Below are 17,546 nucleotides of genomic sequence, written 5' to 3' on the forward strand. Positions count from 1 at the left end.
ATTATAATCAAAAATTAATTTTGAAAATGAAAATACTTTGAAATATAAAAAATTGCAACGCACAAGCAACACATCAACCAACATCAACACGAAATTGGAAACACTACTCGACAAACTTGACAACCTTGATAAATGTCAGCTGAAAGCGGCCTGAATGGAGATAAGGAATGTTTTTTGGTGACTCACTAGTGTTTATTCGTGGGTGAGACGATAGTATAGGTTAGTCAAAATATATTAATGACAAGGAAAACGAATTTGTGAGGCTTCCCGATTACGCAATTTCATATTCTTCATTCGGCAATAAAGCCGTTAAAATTGCCATTTGCGTCTCCGTATTTCTGAGAAGTTAAGGAATTAATGCCTTATATCATAGTGCGAGGGAATTTAGCTTCGTATAGTAATCGTAACCCGTGGCGGGTTTTAGTTTCTGGGTTGAAAGGTAATTACTGATTTAGCTCTGTTTGTGAGTTACAGTGAAAATGACCTAAATGTTATGTGACCTATTTCAGCCGATGATATTGCTCAGCTTAAAAGATTTCCCTCCGGTGGATATTGCGACAGTTCTACCATTGTGTATATGCAACATCCTTGTGTTATTCTGACGGCTTTGGAAGTAATTGGATATCGAGTTGTTGCGTCCTCATCTACATCAGTAAAGCAAGATTATAATGAGTACATGTGGACTATGAGAAAAGAATTCAGTGAACCAGAGCCTAGTGTCACTTCTTTCGATAGGTAAGATACATTTTATCAGCCGACCACGATTTTAGGGCGTGGCGCATACTAGATTTTATGGTGTTTGTATGTTTTTTCCCAATTTCAGTGGTGTACCTGAACCGTTGCAATGACTTTTAGACCAAAGGTACCTGTTTATGTAGCCATTAAAGGTTCTTTGCATTCTGGAGATTGTTCTCTCTTTGGTCTTCAACCCGCTGAGTTGGATAATATAAAGAAGCAGTTTACGGATGAAGATTGTGGAGAAGTTTTAAATGGAATATCAATTAAACGTAAGTTAATAAGCAGACTGTTGGTTTTTTCTTAGTTTTGCTTTTAGAGCTTGCGTCATTTACATAATTTGTGAAATAATGATCATAATAATGTAAATAGTTTTTTCATAGGGCTGTAAAATTAGTAGCTTATTTGGAAGGCTCTTAAGTCATCCATTATAATTATGAAGGTATATCTTGTACGGTAACCATAATTACCCAGCATACTTTAAATAGTTGAATTATAGAAAATATTCTACCTTTCGCTCTTTCTGCGAGGGTCAGCTACACAAGATAATATTCTAAAATGAAATGATGCAGCATCACCTTAAATTTTAATTACTCTAATATGTCTTCATGTCTGTGCACCAAAGCTCGCATAGTGCTGTAGGAGTAATTTTTGGGGATGCCGGCCTATTTTCTGGCTAATTTACAAGGGTAGTGTCATCTATGAATTCATCCAAACTTTTCATATGTGTGTTTGCCATTTATAGATCATGTGTCATCCCACTGGTCTATAAGTAATAGTTTAAACAAAGACCTTCAAACATTTAGAGCCGCAATCTAACTTTCAACTGTGAGCATCTGGCCTGAGAGTTCAGTGATTAAGGATCATGGTGAACAAGCATTGTTTAAGACCTGATTGGAGGCATTTCTTCGTGATATTATTGCTTCTATAAGAAGAATCTGTTGTCCTACTTTACCCTTTTTGCTCAAATCCATAAATTTTATGTATAAATAGTTATGGATTGCATAGAGATCTTCCTGTTGAGGTTCTTTAATTCTCACACTCTGTCTGTGGTTCAACCTGGTTTTAGGTTTGAATAGAGATGGTTACAGCTTTCGAATTATGGGGGCTAGTGGGATAGGGATGCATAGCTTCCACCATCCCATAATTTGTGGAAAATTTGAAAATATGTTATATGATTAAGAATTATTGATAAATATCTAAAATCTGCTTGTCGGTACATTTTAGACCCAAGAAACATCATCGCTGATAGGTACATATTACATACCAGCAAGTCATCTCTGAAAGTTCAGAAAGACCTGTCACCCCAAATCAGGGCCTTATTCCACCCCTGATGGGTAGAGTTCACTTCAGTGCACTGTACCCACTGACTGAGACACCATACACCTCCCTTCGGTTGGAACTTGGTCAGGGTGTCCAGTGACTGGTAAAAGTGGGAGAATCAGGAATTATGCGTCCATTTATAGTCCCTGGAATTATGCATGAATTTTTGGTTCTATCTGGAATTTAAAAATATTTTATTTAAAATTCATTTCCCATGAAAATTTTCCTTTTCAACACCCATTTTTTGGACTTGAATTTGTTTGTTGTAATTTTAAGTGCAGTAGCTCATTAGGATTTTCACGGGGCATTGAAACGTTAAATGTCAGACATGACAACAGAACGAAATGTCTTGATTCTAGTAAGATTCAAAAGCAGGAAGAATGGAATGCCAGGTGACGTAAGCATTACTTTTGAGTATTAAAGTAACTTTGGGTGTTTTAAAATTCCTATCTATCGCAGTAATCATGGGAGATTAACCTGAAATTTCGTAAAATTTCCCGCGAAAAACTGGAATTATGCATGATTTTTGTGTGCTTTGATTGGCTGGACACCCTGGTTGGTTAATACTTCTTAAAATTCAGAAAATCTGGGTAAAAAATTCAGGTGAAAACTGTAAGATATATGGAAAGTTTCTTCATTGTTTTCCGGAGACTACTCTGGATTGTTGGGATCCCTACATGCATCCACTGAGAGTTTACTAGGATTTCTGGAATGGAAATGACCCTCAAAACCTCTTAAAATTGGAAGCACAACATATAGAAAGTCAAATAACCCTCCATCGTATGATAGTTTTTGTCCATCTTGAGGATTAGTTCCACTGATGTGTCTTAAGATCGCTGAAAAATTAGCTTTGGACATGAATTTTTTCACAGACTCTTCTTGCCACACGAATCCTCATTTCTTTTTTTATCTATTATAACTATAGATTTTTGATTTCTCTGTTCTTAAAGTATTCATCTAACCAGTTGAGTGCCCAAAAGTTGATTTTCATGTCATGTATGGCTTGAAATATGTCTCTATGTCAGTGGAATGGAAGCTGCCAACATGAGGATATAGTGAAAATGATGGAAGAAGAGGTGGCAAAAATTGCCTCCTTTTGGAAATGATAGTTCATAGTATTATTTCAATTTATGGTGTAACATCCAAGTTCTGACTGTATCCATGGGGCTACGATGCTGTGTGCAGGGAAATGCAGTCTTTTGGCATAGTTTGCCTGGCTGCATGAAAAAATTAGTCCAAGGAGGTTGTTAATACACTGGAGGCGCTGTATTTGAGTATTGAGGCGTGGTCAGAATTCCACCATCTTGGTTTGACCATTTTCGGACTTAGTCTCAAACAGTGTACATATATAATCAAGTATTCTATTCCTTATATCGCCTCTGATTAATAAAATGAAAATGCTACAATAACTTCTTGATTGTCGTCGAATTTTTCTGATCGTTCGTCATACTACTGTGTATATTAAACAGTCCATATATGTAGTCATATTGTGGTGATAATACATGGTCGTGAACATACTTTCATACTAGAAATATTGCGACCGGTCCGTATCGAAAAATTATTTTATTATCCTAAAATTTGCATTGGCTGTAATTTTATTAATTACCAGTAGAAGTGCAGGGGAATGGATATTTTACACTTGTAAAATGTTATTTTTGGCTAAGCTAGTTGCACAGTGGAACCGTGGTGGTTGACAATAATTTTTCCTTGGGAAAAGATATTCTAGGCATATTTTCACGAATCCTTCCCATAATGATAGAAAAAAGGTTTACTGTGTTCGTTTGCGATAGTTTATTTTAGCGTAACAACAATCATGACCGAATATTTCACCAAATAGTTAGCATTGACTCTTATGGGATTATCATTGTTTTTGTCAAAGTAGGCTTTCCTACCCAAGCACCCCCATTCCCTCTACACTGTGCTCAACGCTCGGAACCAGTTATGCCCCCTCCACTTTACAGCAGACTCTCGATTATCCGGTTGTGGTATATCCATGTTACAGATTATCCGTGCACAATTTTTACCCTTGCTCAATATTTTCTGCAATCCATATAAAAGATAAAATCGGATGCAATTTCAACAGAATTACTGCATAAATTCTTGGATACAGAGGGGTTGTTATTTCCGTTAGAATCCCCTTCGTAAAATGGAAGCAATCATGCGCTAGCTGCATTCATGGGAGCACCATGTTCCTATTTTCCAGGCCTCACAGCATGCGACCGTGCTCCGTGATCACGGATACATGTCACGCAGCAGTTGTAATCCAGGCAACTTGTGCGAGAGGCGACTAAGTGGCGTGGGCCTGACATTGTAGTTTCCGTCATCGAGCAGTTGTTTTGAAACATTTGTGCGAACCACTTTTCTGTATCCATGAATCTCAAAGCCACGGATGTGTGATTTTTGAAACCAGGCCTTAGGTGGAGCATTAATAATACGAGTACATACAATCATATTATCTCCGCAAAAAAGATCGCGAATTGGTGAAGAAAGCTCTCAATGAGTCTGGGAAGCACTCTAGAATAACAGAAAAACTGCATAAATAATAATATATACAGTGAAACCTCGATTTTACATTCCCCCATTATACATTTTCCCTGATTTTGCACAGTTTGTATCGGGTCCCAAACAATACTGCCTTTAAACAATGATACTCTATTTTACAATATCCTCAATTTTGCACTTTTTTTAAGTGGTCCATTCAAAAGTGTAAAATAGAGGTTTCACTGTAGTTTGTTGTACATAAATAATGAACATTGCAAGACATTAAAGTGAAAGTTTGGGTTATCCGTGTTTTTTGATTATTTGTGCCGTCTCTCTACATCATTAGCCCGGATAATCAGGAGTGTGCTGTATTTACAACCTTGTTAAAACCCCACAAAAATCTGCAGGGTAAATGAAGCATTGGCAGCTGTTGTGAGAGGTGAGGTTAGTGAGCCCAGATTTGAGAGTGATAATTTCTAATTTTTAAGAAATAAAAGCACTCAAAGAGGAAAATTGAGGAAGCCATAAATAGAAAGGAATTTGATTTGAATGTAGTGAAGTACTAAGTTACATAGGGATTGTGATTAATTGTAATGGACTTGATTGAGGCTTATGTATGCAAAGATGATTTATAATTGGTTTCATTTTTTAACACCCTGAGATGCTCTTTGGCTTATTTAGGCATGAGTTTAGTATTTACCTTGCCTAACTGCCTCAAAAATTGTAAAAGCAAGGAATAGGACGGATATAAATTTTGTTTTAAATTTCATCAGTACATATATCCTGTTTCTACATTCCAGTGAATTATGTAAGTGCTGACTGAATTTTTAATGTTAAGCCTTTACATGAGATAAGTTTCACGTAGTTCTTATTAGTGGAGTAGAGCCTTTTTATTTACAAACTCTGATTAAAAAATGACTCCAATATAGGAATTTCTGGTATAGACCGTTGCATACAGGGAAAACAATGTAATAGAGCCTCTGATTTGTAAATCCTTTATATTATTGTGACTACATAGATTTCCGCGGTGTTCAGGTTCCAATTTCTCCATATTTCCGGTGCAACCGCGTCGGTTTGTTGGTGATGACAACAGTTTCGCTGGCACTCCTGCCAGCGTCTTCAGGTCGAAGATGATGCCGGTCCACGATTTTCGTCCTCCTTATATAGGGGGTCAGTCCCGCCAGTTGTGGCTGCCGCTCTCCTATTGGTCCGCCTAATGAGCCTCCTCCAATGGGCATCCAGATGGTAGCCGTCGTCTCTGTTAAAATTGTCCGTCCGGGCTATCTCAATGGATTCGCGGATGAGTCTGGGAAAATATCTGCCTTCTTTCACTATTATCTTGGCGTCGTCAAACTTAATGTCATGTCCCGGGGTCCAGGCGTGCTCCGATATGGCAGACAGCTGGAATTGCCTGTTTTTCGTTGCCCTTCGGTGCTCTTGCATCCGTATCTTGAGTGAAAGGCAAGTCTCACCGATGTATGCTTTTCCACACGAGCAAGGGACCTTGTAAACACCTTCATGAAGGTCGTGCTGTAGTCTGTCTTTGGCTGTGGGCAGCAAGTCACCAATTTTTGTCGTACAGTTAAACCTGGTGGTGATGCCGTGCTTTTTCAGGGCCCTGGCAATCCTTTCGGTGGTCCCTGCGACGTAGGGAATGACGGCCCAAGCTCTTTCGTCTTCCGTTATTTCACTTGAAAGTGGTTTATATCATTATTTTATTTTATTTCACTTTTATTTCACTTTATATTATTGACTTATCAGAATGCTAGGGTTGATACTATTTCTGTTTTATGAAGTGCAGTTGTTCATCAATTTTTTAATGCAGTGGAACAAGTAAAATAGCATTTAAGGAATGATTCCAGCCTAATATAATTATTCTGGCATAACATCGTAAAAACACATGATGTAGTGTGGTATATATGTACTACTAATATGACCAAAATGATACCAGTTCTGTGCATGGTCTTTCTAATCTAAGGTGCAAATGTTTGATACATATTTGATTTGCTTTAATTGATTTATGCACTCTTTAAATAGAAATCCACATTAGGAGCAAAAATAAACAATCCATTGTGATGCCAAGCATTAATGAACCATGATCATATGCCGTTATTGAAGGCAAAGATATTAGAACCGGAGATGTTTATAGTTTTGTGTTGATTGTTGATTTTTGATGTTTACACGATCATAACTGAATTATAATTTGGCTTAGGGAAACAAGTGAACCAGAATGTAAGTGTTTTATAAGTGTTTAATGCACGTGGTTGCTTGCCTTTTAGCTCATATTTAAGATACATCATGTTTCTGATGGGCGTGTGATTTCAGATTTCAGTATTTCTTGTAGCATTGAATGTACTAGCCTTTTACTTCATTATTAAAGCATTGCTTACTCATTGAAAGTATTATGATACACCCATGTCTCGTATAGCGCAATTTCGATATAGCGCAAATTCGTTCCTCGGGGAAACATTGCAACGCAGTGTAGCCTAATCAAAAATCTTAAACGCTCTCGTGATAAAACGTGAACTTGCGCTAAGTACACACGAAATTTCTATCAATTTACGGATATTAATATTATTTCTTGCCTCAAATCTTCTTTTTTGTTTATATATTAATCGAAATTCATTGCTGCGCAATTGCCAAAAGTATTACTCGTCATTGGGTCTAGATAGCCGGCCTACCGAAGATTTATCTCGTCTCCTTAACAGAATGATAATAAATAATTTAGATCGTTAATTAAGCGTGGGGCTAGTGGAAAAGAGTTTTTTTTTCAGCAATACGGTTTGAGACGTATTTTTGCCGTCGTAGGTTACCGGGCGATTGCCTTCCAGGTAGAGAGTCTACGCTAAAGCCTTCAAGGTCATCGGTATTCACGGGGGAGAAATGGAGCGGTGACCGAGTTGCGCATGAATAGCATCTACACATAAAAGGGTCCGCTATAGAGTCTTAAACACAATGGCTTCGTTCCCTCCCCGCAGTCAAAGGCCTTCTGCGTCTCAGGAATACAGTTCAGCAGAAGAAGGTGATTTAGATAGAGCCATACAGGGTAAAAACCAAGAGAATATGGCAAAAAATAGGAATGCGTGTAGAAAAATCAAGAATTTATCAAGAAAAACCATTAACCTAGAAGAGGACTTGAGAGAGGTCAATTGCTTTGAAAATGGAGAGCGTCAAAGCGATATTGCGCGGAAGTTTAAACTCACGATGCCTTATTCTGAATAAAGACGAAGCTAAAATATCAGCGACTTCAGCCGCACCAACTTCAACCAAGCGGTCTACACATGCGGAAAGTTCATGGTGAATCAGTACAAAAAGACGAGAGTGGTAATCGCTCCGAGACATTAAGTGAAAGCTCCAGTTGGTTCCAGAATTTAAACGGCAAGCAGGTATTTTCAGTGCGGCGATATCAGGTGAATCTGCAAGTGTTGATAGCGCAGCCACCACAACATTTTCTGATGAACTCCAAGCTGTTATTGAAAGTGGCTCTTTTCCCCCTCAACTAGTTTTTAGTGTTGATGAGACGATATTCTTTTGGAAAAGAATGCATTCTCGTTCATTCATTTTCAGGGAAGGAAAACCTGGGTCAGGTTTCAAGGCATTTAAAGACTGTTTCACGTAGCTGCTAATGACTCGGAGGACTTCAAATTAAAATGATTTATCATTCATAAACTCCGCTAGCTATGAAATGGCATTTAAAGTAGCATTTTCCTGTCATTTCGATGAGCGACAAAAGGGCCTGGGTGACACAATAGTTGTTTTTAGACTAGTTTGAAAAATCATCAACTGCCGGCAACGCATTACGATCCCCTGAGATAGCAGATGTTAGCCCACCCGCACGACAGGACGGAATTTCGAAAGCACGTAAGAATTTTTTTAACGTGAATAAAAGTCTTGGAATGCGTGAATACTATCTTCAAAGATGTTTTAAACTATAAATATTTATAGAAATAATGTTTTCTAAGGCTTTTTATGGGAATATAGATGTTTTAGAGGAAATTCAATACCCAAGACCTATGCTACCAGGAACGCATCCCTATCTTCCCTATGTTAAAACGCTCTCGTATAACGCAAATTCGTATAGCGCAAAGACCCCAAGGAACGCATCCCTTGCGCTATACGAGACATGGGTGTACATTGTTTCTGTATTGTTCCTTCCTCACAAAAATTACCATTCAACATAGTTGCTGTTAATTTTCCAGCTACGTTTGGAGAAGTTATGTGAATATAAAAGTTTTAAATGATTCAGAATGTAATTGGTGCCTGGAAGTAACCAATATAAAAATATTGGTTAAAGGATTTATATTCTGAGTCAGACATATTTTGTTGTTGATATCATTCCTGTGTACATGTAAAATTACCCATAATTTATGTAAAAACCAATTAAGGGTCATATTTCTTGTGAGATCTTTATGATTACTACTAACTTCTGTGAATTATGTGAATAGAAGTAATGTATTAGTCCTCATCACGATCATTTAAAAATATGTGTACAATATTGTCTGTGTACCAAACGACTCTGAAAAGGGGCTTAGCAAAGCGTAGCTCAGATGTTCGGAGCCTCAGAGACAGTCACAGCAAAGAAGTACACACCCATTCTTAAGTGAAATCCATTTAATTCATAAAAGTGAAATAGATGTTATAGGTTTGGCTTAATCGTCGAAGTACATGGCGCAATCGAAGGTTTCGGGTGGGCAGCGGTGAAAATGTGGCTGGAAAATATGTTGAGAGAGACTGACTGTTGGAAAAAGAACATGGTATTTGGTTTAAGACCAATAGTAACTAGTCGGATCATGACAATATCACACTCTAATTGGTGTATTAAGAAGTAGAATCATTGCTTATGATTTGATGTGCCAATATGACATTTGAATTATTACACAGATGCTTTCAGTCCTCAATCAAACTTAACTGGATAAAAATTACAAGTATAACGTTGTGGAATTGATGGAATTAAAATCAGCTTACTCACACGACTACACAGAGTTTTGGCATAAATATTAAAGAAATGCCTCCTTTAAATCAAAAATAATAACATATTCACACTTTTACTTTGTGATAAAAAATGACTCAAGTTTTATGTTTCAATAGAATTTAAATGTCACAAAGCCACTACTATCATTTGCTTCACCGTGTACAGTACAAACGTCAATGTGAAAGGGCTTACAAATAAGCATAGCAACGATCCCAAATTTCACTATAAATGTATCATTCTTCAATGTAGTATAATTTACGGATATATTTCCTTATTTTTGGTATTACATAGTTGCAATAACAGCCTGTCTAGGCAAAATTTGATTTATACATTCTTCTTATCGCGTATCGAGGCAAGACTAAAATTGCATTGACAAGTTTTTTTTTAATACAAGTATCAATATTTTCTTCTCACATATCCTACAGTTGTAATCTACGTATGTAACTTCCGAAATTATTTCTGAATATAAATTAATGCAGAATAGCGTATAATTCTTTGTTAGTTCCGTTAATGATGGAGATTGATTGGAGAAAAATATGTGCAAATAAACTCTTTTGCCTTGTGAAAGTAAACCACGCTGCTTTGCAACCAATCCATTGATATGTACCTGTTGATGAAAAATTGTAAACACCATCGTCATTGAATGCGCAATGACCTACCTTGTATTTTTAGAAATCAACAGAAACAATCAGAAACATTTCTTGTGTCTAGTTAGGATTGTATTTTGTTCCAAAAGTTGTGATAATAATGCAACATAAGTTATTAATTTATCTCAATCAAAGTTACTATGTATCACCTAATAGTGAGAAGGAATATTTTTTATTAATAATGTTAAGATTTTTTGAGAAAATGGTGTTAAAATAAATTATTTTTATATTTTAGGTCCTCCAATGCTGGTCATCAACGTAATGAGCGACCTCGGTTATCGAGTGGTATCAAGCACTGGTGATGCTGAGATAGTGTGGACAATGCAGAAGGGATAGATCAGTCAATCTTTGGATGATAATTATGAAGGAACAGAGTTCAGCATTCTTGTTCCTATTTTCTTATTTTGGCTTCAACTTGATAGGATTGTTATCACCATTTTAATGCTAGTATTTGATGGATATAGGTGTGAAATTTGTTGCTTATGTCTGTGTTAGTTTGCCAGTGGACTCCCTCTTTTTAAAATTTTTGATAGTTATTGACTTAAAAATGGAGTCGCAGTCAAATTGTAAAAACTGTACGGGTTGTTGTACTACCCATACTAATTCATCATTATCACAAACACTTGAGGAAATGGATTTTGAAAGAGGGATTTGGTATGCTGGTAAGTTACTTTTTTATTAATAAGAATTTCTAGGGATCTTCAGATAATTTCTATTTACCAGTAATCATTATGCTCATTATCAATCTTAAAATCCTTAAATCTCCTTAAAATTTCATGAAATCAAGTACATTTTACATGTTAGTGAAACTTAAATTTTAAAGTTATGATGAATTTTTTCGTCACAATATGAAGACATTCACTTTGATGGTTTCCTTGCAGTAAACATTCCAATGCACATATCTTTTATTTTGGTATTTTGTTTTGGCTGGAAATTTGTATAGGTTTTCTTGTTGCTTGGACCTCCTTTGTGGTTTATTTTCTTGGTAATCAGTTTAAGGTCTATCTTCAATTGCAAAAATATATTCTTACAATTTTTTAGTTTACTATCAACTGTACGTAACTTGAAAGGAAATTTTTGTTCAAGTGCCTCAAAGTAAGTTTGTAATTATCTTTTCCCAGTTGCAGATGCACGTATTAAGTTTAATTATGACACAATCTAGGTTTCGATAATTGAGGTGTCCTGATAATAATTATAAGTACTGAAACCCAGGTTTAGTTAAAATGAAAATTCGTAAGTGAAATTCTCAAGTATTATTTATTTCTTTTTTTTAATGGAAAGTGATTAATTTCATTAGGTCAAATTTCATTCATTTCACTAAAATAAATTCTTAAATATGTAGAGTAAGGCCTTTCTCTATGGTCGGAGAACCCTTCCTGCTATAAAAAGGTAGCAACTTTTAGGTTTTAGATTGGTACATACAATTTCACATCATCAAGCTGATAAATTTAATAATATCTTATATTGAGTAATTGATAATTACTGTATAAACGCATGTAAGAGACGCACCTTATTTCCCAGAAATTCGAGCCAAAAATTGGAGGTGCATCTCTGACACGAATGTCTTATCTTCCTCCTCCCCTTCCCCGGTTGCAAGTCCAAGGGTAACTGAGTGGCCTTGGTTTTCAGCTTATCTGAAATCCTAGGTCAAAAACAAGGGACAGGCAGGGTAGTTTCTCCCTTAGTGATGTAATTTTACAATGCTCCTGTTTTCGTTCCTTACTCCGAAGCATCGCATCAGTACCTCATAAAGTTGAACATATAAAAGGTCGAGTGGGGTTTTTTGCACTGGAGGGTGCGCTACATTTACAGCTAAGAGTGGGCATCCCGCGGCATTTATACTGCAAATAGTAATCGTGTATCAAACTTAGAGAAACGCATTGTTTTGAAGAACAATACCAGGTTAATAGTCAACATCTGTCTTTCCGAGTAATTTATTTCCATTACTCTAAGGGCCTGATTTTTCAAAAATCATCGTTGCCTTCATTCAGACGCTATTATAAGGATTATTGCAATTAAAAATTGTATTGGTGCTAAAACCTGCGGTTTAAAAAATTCAAACAAGTGTGTTCATTGTTGGACTAAATGGCAGATAGAAGAATTAGGAAATTCTTGTAATTGAAGAGCGCTAAAGGAAAGGTAGAGGGAAGGAGTGCACTCCCTTTATCATTCAAGCAACGAGGCTTCATGTGAGGGAGCAAGGGACGAACACACCCAATCTTGCATGTGGCATCGTTGTCTTCAAAGCAAAAGGGCGTAGGCACAGCAAAGTGACGTATGCAGTTTGCGTTACCTGAAGTTTCCAGTCCATCTCGCCTTGTTTGAATGTGCCCAAGCTATACTTGTTTTTTCGCGAAATTGTGCTATTTGGACTATGTTGAATACTAGTAGCCTTGTTGTAACTACAAAGGTTTGTGTCAATCAATTAGAACTTAAAAAACTTAAATGCTGACAGGTATGCATCATGTATGGTCTCATTCTTTTTTGAACATCGTGTGTGTCATGCAATTGCTGAAAGTGATCGAGTTATCTTCAGGATCAGTAGGTGACTCCAGGTAGGTAGGTTTTGCCTCCAGAAACGAGATTTGAATCAAGTAGACCGAAAAAGATCAGTTGGTGAGATGGGGTATGAATGAAACATGTTTCCATTGTCCCGTGTAACGTGATATTTTCCTTTGAAGATAATGATTTATGGTTTGTGTGGTCTCGGAAAGGAAATAAACCTTAGAGCCATGGGCTGATGGAAGGGCGAGGGTGGTTTTGTGAAATCTACGCTGTGGTTATTATCTTATGATACTGACAATGAGATTCCCCCAATTGTTGTTCAATATCTTGGGAAGATTCACACTATGTGCCTGTCGTGTTTTGCCTTAAAATTTTTATGGCTGAAATTCTATTCCAATACTCCTACAAGAGCTTTTAAACAAAATTGTTTGTGAGTAGGACAGGCATCACATTGCAACAGCATATGGGAAGAGAGGATCAGAACTCTTTCTACTTCCTCTTATGGCATGTTGCATTCATGAAAGCATTGATTTAAAATTTCGGATTCAGATTCAATTTCTTCGAGGAATTTGGATCCAAAGTATAAGGTGAAGGGCATTATCTGTGGATATTTGGATTCGAGGTATCCGATCCGACCATCACTAATAAGCATCATAAGGTTAAGACTATTAGTGAATATCTACTTATCTCTGAGCAACATACATACATATTGTATAAATATGTAGTATTGAAAGTTGAAGTTTTTGTAACTGTCAAAAGTCCAGGCATGTCTGCAACACTGCACGATAGGATCTAAAAAAATGCTGCAAAAATTTTCTTTTCTTTAGCTCGGAGACCCAAAATAGGAGTGCGTCTACTACATGTGGTTATACGGTATCTTGTATTGGATATTTTCAATCGTGTTCTTATTACCTGCTGCTTTTGGTCTGATACAAGTTTTTTTTGGTAAATATGGTGTTCTAATTTATGTGTTAGAAAAAAAATTGCTCTGTGACTTATGACTGTTATCTCCTTGAACAGCCCAAACTGGTGATACAGAACGTGTGCAGTACCTCTTGGATGTGAAAAAAGTGTCACCCAACATGCCAGATCTAAGCGGATATGTTGCTTTGCACTATGCCTCCAGAAATGGTCATGTCAATGTGTGCAAACTTCTCATAAAAGCTGGTGCAGATGTTAATCTCACCACACGGGCAGGCCAAGCAACGGCATTGCAAAGAGCAGCTGGTGCTGGAAAATTGAGCATTGTGAAACTTTTACTTGGGAAGGAAATTGGGTAAGTAGAATTTTTAGAAATACATGAAGATCTGAGACAAGAATCAGGTAGTAACCAGGACATAAATTATATGAAAAAACTATTTATATGCAATCAGATGACATGGGAATGTTTTTATATCAGGGCAATTAGATTATGTAAGGAAAAACTCCAGAGATGAAGAAAAAGGATCAAAGTTTTGGTTGAATGTGTGTAAAAATAACCAATGATACCCTTGTCAAAAAAACTCTATTAGTAGTCATACAAAGAAATCCAATATCCTTATGGCTAATCCCTCCTTAAAGCATTCCACCCGAGCCTTCACTTTGAAGACTGCCCTTCAAGCCCTCCCTTTTAGCCACTCCTTGATGCGAGAGCCCCCTTTTGGATTTTCATTTTAGGGCCACCCAATGGTTCATACCAGTGAGGGAAGTCATGCAAGTGTTAAGGAAATAAAAATCAGGACTGATAGTAATAGAATTGTTTGGGAAAAATTTCAGAAGCGTAGCAAAAAGGTGAAAATTGTGATTAAACATGGGGTGACATAACATTTACAGCATCGAGTTTGGGGCTTTGTGGCCGTCCTTGGCTGTGCTGCTTGGGTTGGCACAGAATTGGTAACACTTGATTTTATTTCTCTACTTTTACTAATCCTCAACTTAATTTCACAATGTGCCTTGCTGTATTTTTCCAAAAAAATCCTTATATTCTGCTGCTTCGGTTTTGATTTAAGGTCTGGGAAATTTAATGCTTCAAAGGGAAAAGCACAAATATTAAACTAGAGTGATTTCCAGTTGTACAAATAATTGAAATCTGGGACAGGAAAATCATAAGTTAGCAAAAACTCTGTATCAGATAATGTCTCATTACATTTATTCATATTCTTTTTTGTGTTTCATTTGTAGATTTTCATGCAAGGCTGATGTGAACAAAAGAGATTCAGATGGCAACACTGCCCTTCATAAGGCAGCTCAAGGGGAGCATCAGACTGTGATTGAATTGCTATTGGAAGAATCCCCGCAGCTATTGTCTGTTTCAAACAACAAAGGATTACTGCCAAAGGATTGTGCTACAACGGAGTACATTGTCAAGCTTTTAACATTATGAGTCAATATTTTCCATGATGAATAGTTTAAACAAATTCATTGAAATGCCATAGATATTTATGTGTAGCTAAATTATTCGTAATATATTTTTGTTGCTTTGTACCTACCAGATTTATATCCTCAGAGTACAAAGATTTTGGATATAATATTAAGATTTTACAGGATGTCTTAAAGATTTATGAGGGTGTCATTTTTCACAGCAATGGAGTTGAATCGGTTTGCATTGTTCTATGAATAAGTATTATCTAAAAAATTTTATCTTAATATTGACTTCACTTTATGTACACCTGTATATTTTTAATAAGAAAGCATGTTGATGTGGTGCTTACTCATAGATTGCATCTTGCACATTTTATTGCTTTTTTTGTTCATTATTTGATGTGTAATGTGTGTAAGTAGCTGATTCCTTGTATGCATTTTGCTTATCAGTGTATTCAGTTCACTTTTAAAGTTGTATTAACTTTTAACAATTGAAACTTATATGTTTGGTGTATGGTATATTGACATTAAGTGCAATACATGCTAAATTTCGTTTTGGTCATTGTTTGATGAATAAATAAATATATGCTGTACAAAGTAATTGGTTTGTCAGAATAAAATTATTTAAATATTTAATACAGTAAGAGTATGATCTACGTTATAGATAATGTTTACATTATATTTAAGGGAATATGTTAATTACACGTAAATAGAGCTTCAAACATTTAAAAGTCATGTCAATTTCAATGGATGTGATCAAATTCAGAGAATGCTTCAAAAGGAAAAGCACGAATATTAAACTAGAGTGATTTCCAGTTGTCCAAAAAATGTGCTATCATACCCGCCCTGGTGCTCACAATGCTGATGGTAGAGAAAATCAAATTTCATGGGGAAATTAACTATAATTGGGACAGTTAACTGAAATAATATACAAAATACATAATATAATATTTTGAGTGCATGACTTCTACAGTGGTTTTGAGAAAAAAATCCTGCCTCTGCATTGTAATTAAAAGAGTAAAATAAGGTTTGAATTCCAGTTGGGCTGAGCTTCATCATTCACGAAAACTATTGGACCTGGAAGGTCCAGAAACTATAGGTTGTGTATCATGGCTAATACATGTACTTTCTATCCAATAAGCAACATGGGCAGATGTATACATGAAATAATTCAGGGGAGATGGAAAAATATTAGATGGTAATGCTAAAGTTGCAGTTGAAGGAACAGTGCTGCAAATTGTGCAGCTTTCCAATTGCAGATTTAGGCCTCAAAGTACTTTTGAGGTGTAACATGAAGTTCTGAATGCTCAGAGGAAGCAGTAGGGTGAGGAAGTAAAATTTAGAAGATCTTAATGGGCAAAGAGAACATATTACCATGAAATAAAGGTAATCCCGTGTTCTGGTTCCTTTTAGTGACTATAGTTACTTAATGGTTTGGGGTACCATCATTGTATTGGTTTTGAGGAGAGGATTTGAATTTGCAGTTTTCTGCTTTATATAAAAGATATCTGAAATCTGCTGGTGGAATCACCAAAAATACTGTCACCCGTCGAAAGGGGTGAATTTCCTTTCAATGGTTCTTGCTACTCTTCTTATGGATATTTCTCTGAGCTACTATTTGTAATAAAATATGAAGGTAAAGTTTACCCATTATGCCACATGTGCATCATCTACCCTATAGGAACCACACAGCCATGACTGATCTACTGTATCATTAGCATTTGAGTTACTCACCATAATATGCCACAAGATACCTTACTGCTTTTTGGTACTCGATTGCTCTCTCAGTAAATAATGATTTTAAAAGGGAGGAAGTAAAAAATTTAGGAGGAACAGAAAGAGAGTGATATCTTGGTCAGTACATATATACAGAGGCAAAACCTGCTTAATAGGTACTTAACACGTGTGAAGGAATGAAGGACCTCTTGTGGATGCACATAACTGTGTTTATCTCTGATTATGACATTCCACGTTGAAACCATGACCAGTTAAATTATGTGGGATTGCATGGTTATGGCTATTCATTCAAAAGGATAGGCTAATACCACCATCCCACATCAGAGACAACCATGTACTTTCATGTAGGATTTCTCTCCATCTCAAGAAATGCTGTAATCATGGGCATACCCAGCAAGGGGCAGAGGTAAAAGCAAAAATCGTAAAAGTATTTAAGCAAAATCAGTACTGAATTGAAATGAAAGCATTCAACAAATTTTCTTTAACCCCACAAAAAATCGTATGTATTAGTATAACATATGTAACTAAAATAAAACTTTTTTCAAGGAAATTTTCTCATAAACTAATGTCACAACTTGGTTTGCCCCCCTCGAGACCATGGCTTGCCCCCACCCCTAGTTATGATCCTGGGTATGCCCTTGGCTGTAATTCTTTTTTACTTGATTTTTTCCTCTTAGTACTGGGAGCATTATAAGAGAATTAACATTTCTTGGGCTCACCTTTCTCATTCTTAAGACGAATCAGTCTGTTGCCTGATTATAGGGCAGATTTGAATTTCGGGCGGAAGACAATGGTCATTGAGAATT

At 36.4% G+C, this 17,546-nt stretch overlaps 1 protein-coding gene across 1 annotated transcript; it reads left to right on the forward strand.

Annotated features, from left to right (window-relative positions):
• The first annotated feature begins 53 nt into the window (after positions 1-53).
• LOC124167600 (ankyrin repeat domain-containing protein 39-like) lies at positions 54-15,604 on the forward strand. Its single transcript, XM_046545580.1, has 7 exons — positions 54-439; positions 510-735; positions 824-1,007; positions 10,394-10,491; positions 10,607-10,820; positions 13,684-13,939; positions 14,824-15,604. Exons 3-7 carry the CDS (start codon positions 845-847, stop codon positions 15,023-15,025), a joined length of 933 nt encoding a protein of 310 aa, XP_046401536.1. The 5' UTR covers positions 54-439; positions 510-735; positions 824-844; the 3' UTR covers positions 15,026-15,604.
• The last annotated feature ends 1,942 nt before the right edge of the window (positions 15,605-17,546 follow it).

This window comes from Ischnura elegans, chromosome 11 (assembly GCF_921293095.1).
Source record: "Ischnura elegans chromosome 11, ioIscEleg1.1, whole genome shotgun sequence".
Lineage (NCBI taxonomy): Eukaryota > Metazoa > Arthropoda > Insecta > Odonata > Coenagrionidae > Ischnura > Ischnura elegans.

What these genes read in the sequence shown, in the direction of transcription:
- LOC124167600 (XM_046545580.1), top strand. Translation starts at nt 845, where the DNA reads ATGACTTTTAGACCAAAGGTACCTGTTTATGTAGCCATTAAAGGTTCT. An exon ending in AAGAGGGATTTGGTATGCTG is followed by an intron (nt 10,821 to 13,683) that starts GTAAGTTACTTT and finishes CTCCTTGAACAG; the next exon opens with CCCAAACTGGTGATACAGAA. An exon ending in TTACTTGGGAAGGAAATTGG is followed by an intron (nt 13,940 to 14,823) that starts GTAAGTAGAATT and finishes TTTCATTTGTAG; the next exon opens with ATTTTCATGCAAGGCTGATG.